The following is a 6,835-nucleotide window of genomic DNA, read 5'->3' as shown; positions in this document are numbered from 1 at the left end:
ATCAACTAATGAATAGAGATTAAGAAGTAATAAGAATTACAAACCGATTTGTACAAATTCCTATAAATTACATATACTAAAAGGAGAGAGATAGATTAACGTCAAACGTGACAAGGTCCAATTAAACAGTAATTAAAACACATTCCCAAGGTTCAAACAATTTGATTTTAGCGCCTTATCTCATAGCTCAATTATCGTTTAAGGCATAAGTCCAAAGTCATCCATTTCACAACTATTTAAACACATTTAAATAATTAAATGGAATGCAACATAAACATTTAGATTTAGTGCATATGGGCATAATATAATTATGAGTTTAAACAACTAACAAAATTAAAATAAAATATTTTAACTTTCTAGTTAGTAGGGGCCTAAATGCAAATAAGAAAAAGTTAGGGGTCAAACCATAAATACTCAAAAGTATAAAATGTCTTTTTCTAAATTACAAAATACCCCACAAGTGGGTATTCCATTAGGTAGGCCAGCCATAAGTGAGGGGAAATAGAAAAATCCCACTCATTTTGCTTTAAATCATTTCAAAGTAGAAAAACAAATTTTATTTGTCACTTGTCTATGCTTTAAGGACTTTAGGGAAATGATGATGGAAATACACCTAATAAAGACTAGGATTTAATAAATTATTGAAATGGCTATGGATGGTATGTACATCATCCAAAACCACAAAACAATGCATGAAAAACTTAAAACCATTTTCATCAAATCCAAACCATGAATACCAAGAACAAAACCATGAACACATTTTCAAGATTTATATGTTCTTGGTGATTTTTCAAACCCAAAAACAAAAGTGACAAGATTTCTACTTTCTAGCTTTAAAGTGTGTGTGTGATTCAAAATAAAAACACAAACACTAAGCCAAAACCATGCCAACCCCAAGTAACAAAAAACCCCAAATTTTGTTCATGACTTATTCTTCATTCATGCATACAAAACAACTTTTACATGCATATCTTTTTCAACTCTTGATTTATATTTTTTAACCATTGAAAAACAAAAGATAAACATACTTTTAAATGAAGAAATAATATGTCATTCTAGTTCTAAACTCATTTTTCATTCATGCATACAAAACATTTTGCATACATATCTTTCTCAACTTTTGACTAACATTTTTCAACTATTGAAAAACAAAAGATAAACATACTTTGAATGGAAAAGTAATATGTCATACATAACATTAATACCCATATGCATAAAATCCAAAAGGACACATTATACATAAACCTTTGGCTCTGATACCAATTGAAGGGAAATTTATGAGTTTCATGTGGGATTTCTAGATGACTATCATGCATATACAATTCAAAATTTATATACGTGAGCAACGGAAGCATGTTATCAAATAATATCAAAGCTATAGTCATGCAAATCCCCTTCAAGGTTCATAGGTTTATATATAATGCATCAAAACATTTTAAAGAATCAAGAACAAAGTCAAGGAATAGATCTATACCTCTTGATCTTGATTTTAGACCAAGGATGGACCACCTCCAATCTATTTGCTCCTTGAAATCCTTCAGCCTAGCTTCCCTCCTTGCCTCCTCCACTTTGAAAGAATGAGTGCTCCTAGGTTCTCTTCAAGTTTCCAAAGTAGGAAACCTCTAAAGATCCTCACCCACTAGTTTAATGAGAAGGATGAAGGAATAACCAAAAGGGTGAAAGATTGTTAGCTAAATCACCCCCTAGGTGGCCGGCCCTTTGTTGTGGTTTAGAGAGATATTCTTTTGCCTATTTGTTGTTCTAAACACACAAAAAACCCTAATGAAACATTTTCTATAAAGTTCCTTTTATAGCCAAAAGAAAACAAGTCAACATTTGACCTCTCTCTCTCTCTTCACAGCTAATATGGCCGGCCCTCTTTGTGTTGTTTGGGCTTTGGGCTTTCATTTATTTCAAGTCATCCAATGCTTGAATAAAAGCCCAATGGGTTTGGGCCCAATGGGCCCAATTAAACCCGAACGTTTCTTTAAGCCCAAAACGATCTTTATCGCTTTTATGATTTCTTTAGACTTTTCTAAATTAATCACAACACATAATTAATCCAATTAATTGTTTCCATCATCCATTAATTACTCACTACAATAGTGTATTGGTGAACAATCTTTTAGGTTCTAATTAGCAAGGCAGTGAGGTAATTGGCACTAATCCAATTAATTCAATCACTTAGTGAATTGAAACTTCATTTCAATTCACCATTCTTCTTTGATGACTACATTTAATCATCTAGAAGAACTCACAAGCTATGAGTGACATCTAACCATATGTCATAGCTACCCAAGCTAATGTAGAAGTTTATTCAGAGAACCTATTCAGTTAGAATTACAATGTAATTCGATCCTTCTCTAATACAATACTCTCAATCACATCATTAGGGTATGGATATATTATGTCAAACCCCTAATGTGATTATTCCTTCTTATATGATTCATTTGAGTCGTATAGGAACGCATTCCTTTTAATACACTCGATACTTCGGCCGAAGATTCTCGAATCATATCTTAGAGCATTCTTCCTCTCTTACCGAGGATTAGAGATTCCTTGTTGTGCATACACTTGCCTTCATGACTAAGTGGCTTAACCCCAATCATGCCGTGGACACCCTCGAATGGGGAGACTTTGACATAATCAAAGATTAAGTACTTAGCCACAAGACAACGACGATGCCTCAGGTCTAAGGACTACTTACATTATTCCAACCATTAGAGTTACTTGCTTGACATGTGAGTAGACCTCCATGCAAGTACTCTCGTTCGATTGTGTTCAGTGAACTCATTCCCCAAATGAGCACCTACATACTTGTCTTAGTGTCACAACACGAATGGGATGAGACTTTCCATCCTTCCATTTGAAGCAGACACAGTTTGTACCAGTCTACGTATTGTCAGTATCCCTTCGACAATCCAATGACTAGGAACCTTTTGGACATTTGGTTACATGAAGAAGGTCTCTGTAATCTAACATCATTAGATTACTTCTTTAATCAATCTATTGTCCATGGATACACTATTTAGGACATATATCGTTCATTGAGATAGTCCTAATTCGTGTTTTTGCCTTTGATGTATAAGATTCATCCATACATCCATTCATTTGTCCTGAAAGATTTCTTCCAAAGATTGACTTTCAGGGCATATTTCCAACAGTATAAACACAAGAAGTTTGTAAGAGCACCCCATGATCAGAGAAAAAACTACGAAGAGATAAAAATTCACCGCCATTGTCAGTACGAATGCATTGGATTGTAGTGCGGAATTGGGTATTGACATAAGCAAAAAAATCCTTAATTAATTGTTGAGTGTCGGATTTATGTTTCATGAGGAAGACCCACGTAAAACGAGAAAAATCATCCACAATGGTTAAAAAATAATGAGCACCAGAAAGAGAAGATTGACGATTCGGGCCCCAAATATCACAATGAATTAAAGCAAAAGGGAAAGTGGATGAAATTGAGCTTAAAAGAAAAGGTTGACGAGTTTGTTTCGCCAAAGGACAAACATCACAAATATGACTAGAATCAAAAGAACAATTAAGAGAGCTAGATGTTAAAGCTTGCAAACGAGTGGAGGAGGGGTGACCAAGGTGCCTATGCCAGAGGGAGGAGGGGATGGTAATGATGTTGCAGAGAGGTTGACGGGTGGGGATAGGAGAGGCAAGGGCCACAAGGTAATACAGATCGCCACGTCACTTACCCACACCAATCATCGCCTTCGAAACCAAGTCCTGCAAAACACACCAAGAAGGAAAAAATGTTATGGAACACGATAATCCATCTGTAAGTTTACCAACCGATAAAAGGTCCACTTTGAAATTAGGGACACATAAAACATCCTTCAAAGTAACCGATGAATTTAAATGAAGAGTGCCGGTAAAAGTAATGGGAGCGGAGGCACCACTAGGCAAAGAAACAGGCGGCAAATGTGAAGGAGAAGTATTAACCAAACAGGAAGCGGAAGAAGTAATATGATCCGTAACACCACTGTCAAGAATCCATTGACCATGACGAGAGGTGACAGGTAACAAACCTTGGGCAAAATCAGGATTGAACACGGCATTGGCCTGAGGAGGATCGGCGTTGTCACGGAGAGCAGCTAGAACACGAGAGTGTTGCTCGACAGAGAGATCAGGCATGGCAAGCTGCAAGTCATGCAAAGTGGGCTGGGCCCCGTGCACGTGGTGGGTCGTTGGAGAAGAAGTGGAGGGACGGGCCTGGGTGCCTTGCACGTGATGGGCCTGGGTGGAATTATTGGGCCGGGAAGCAGAAGGCCGTGGCGCACGGGGAGGACTGGAAGGCGCATGGCTGCGGGAAGAACCAGAACTGGAAGCAGCTGCACGGCGCGGTGGTCGCCACGGTTGGCCATGGAGGGGATGGCCAACGGGATAGCCATGAAGTTTATGGCAGGTGTCTTGGGTATGATAATCAAAATTGCAGTAGGTGCAGTGGAGGGAAGGGCGAGCAGAGGATGGACGAGACGAGCCACGAATAGCCATGGCGGCAGGTTGATCGACAGAGCGAATGACGCCCAGGGATCAATGTTTTTCAGCTTGAGACACCGAGGAACAGGCCTGACGAACAGTGGGAAGGGGATTCATCAAAAGGATCTGGTCACGAACGGCAGCAAAGGATTCGTTGAGGCCCATTAAAAATTGCATGAGTTGTTGACGGTCATGCTTGGCGTTGCAAGAGCACGTCCAACCATCATTATAAGAAGCAAGCTCATCCCAGAGAGCTTTCAGGCGAGTAAAATAGGCGGAGACAGAAGAAGAACCTTGAGAAATTGTAGCAAGCTCCCGGTTGAGTTGAAAGATGCGAGGAGCGTTACTCTGAGAGAAGCGTTCGCGAAGATCGTCCCACACATCCTTGACAGAGGTGGAAAAAAGCACAGATTCTTGAAGGTCAGGTTCCAAGGAATGAAGAAGCCAAGAGAGAATCATGTCATTGTAACGACGCCAAGCCGCGTGAGCATCGGGATCGTCGGAGGAAGAAGGCTCTGGGACATCGCCAGTGATGAAACCAAGTTTATTCTTGGCATTCAAGGAAAGCTGCATGCCACGGGCCCAGGATGTGTAGTTATCACCATTCAACTTCTTGGATACAAGGACAAGATTCGGGTGGTCTGAATGATGAAGGGAAAAAGCACCATCGGGAGAAGAAGAATCAGCCATGGGAACGACAGAGAAAGCTGCCGAGAAAAAAAAGAGGAAAATAGGGCTAGGGTTTTAAACCTGCTCTGATACCATGTAGAAAAAGGTATGTAGGCTAAAAAGCATATTTGTTATTGATACGTGAATGATATTATATACAATTACATGCCTTGCATAGCAAGGAAAATTCCCTACAAATCAGGAATACAACTACAATTAGGACTACAATTACACAAGGACTCCAACCATATTCCTTATTTGTATAACATACCCCTTTCTGAAAGGAAATAATAAGGCTAACTTTTGTAGAAGAAATGGACTCACTTGGTTGAAAATTAATTGCAAGTAATTTTTGGATGCAGTCAAAAGCCAACAAGTTGCAGCATGATGGTAGTCCATGATGGAATAATACACATTCATTATCTGAGCTGAATGTTTACGAAGGTTATTACCGGTAAGAACGCTTCATATATTTTCTTGATTTTTTTAAAAATTATTCCGAAATAGTAGGCAAAGTGTTAGAAAAATATATGGCATGTAATGACTCGTCTTGACACGCTAACCCTCGCATCGTGACACGCCATAACAAGCCTCGCGAATTATCGACATAATGCATGGCGTGGCATGACATGCATTATGCCGACTATTCACAATACTTGTCACGTCGTGGCTAATAGTGATGTTCGGGTGTGCCACAATGCGAGGGTTACCGTGTCAAGACAAGCCATGACATGCATTTTTTCTAACACTTTGACACGCTAACCCTTACATCGTGGCACACCAAAACATCGATGTTGGCATACATTACCCAGAAAGGAAAAAACAAAACTGCACGGCGGTTCACCTTCCTCAGCTTTACCTTAATGATGTCATTGGCTTTCAAAATTCTCCCTTGAATTCTCTTTGGTAAACTGGCTCCATCACTCACTAATCATGTACGTAAGCCTCTCTTTCTCTCCTCTCCAAATTCTTAATTTCAATTTCCTATATTTTTCGAGAAACCAAGCGGACCATTATGGTTTATAGAGAGAATGCATGGCATGTCATGACATGCATTGTGCTGATAATTCGCGACACTTGTCATCTTGTGGCCAACATCAATGTCATGGCGTGTCACGATGCGAAGGTTACTATGTCAAGACATGCCATGACAAGCCTTGCCAAGCGAGCAAAATATTAGCAAAATGCATGCCATGACATGTCATCGCATGCCAACAACTATGTTTTGGCGTGCCACGATTCGAGGGTAGCGTGTCAAGACAAGTAATGACATGCATCTTTAATTTGCATGTGTTCTTAACGATAAGAACACGTTCAATATATGAGCTGAATATTCACACAGCTTCTTACCGGTAAGAACACGAGCATTATCTGAGCTAAATATTTATGAAGGTTATTACCAATAAGAACGCTTCATATATTTTGTATTTTTTTTTAAATTATTCCAAACAGTTTCAAATAATGAATTAGGGAATGCATATTTTTTCTGATTTTTTTTAAATATTTTCATAAAAATATCGAACAAATCGAAAAAAATTTAAGTTGAGAACCTTTACTCATGTTTATTAGGTTTATGTTCGACTTTCTCCCTTTCTTTAAAACCACTTGAGTCTAGAAAGACTTTTTTTTTTGTAATTTTTTTACAGAACCACGTCTATAAGTGCATTCGAAT

At 38.7% G+C, this 6,835-nt stretch overlaps 1 protein-coding gene across 1 annotated transcript; it reads right to left on the bottom strand.

Moving 5' to 3' along the window:
* Nucleotides 1–4,548: 4,548 nt before the first annotated feature.
* LOC139190921 (uncharacterized) lies at nucleotides 4,549–5,184 on the bottom strand. The gene has a single exon (XM_070811413.1). The coding sequence runs from the start codon at nucleotides 5,182–5,184 to the stop codon at nucleotides 4,549–4,551; it is 636 nt and encodes a 211-aa protein (XP_070667514.1).
* Nucleotides 5,185–6,835: the final 1,651 nt, after the last annotated feature.

This window comes from Malus domestica, chromosome 02, assembly GCF_042453785.1.
Source record: "Malus domestica chromosome 02, GDT2T_hap1".
NCBI classification, from domain to species: domain Eukaryota; kingdom Viridiplantae; phylum Streptophyta; class Magnoliopsida; order Rosales; family Rosaceae; genus Malus; species Malus domestica.
This window is presented reverse-complemented; position numbering and strand designations above follow the sequence as displayed.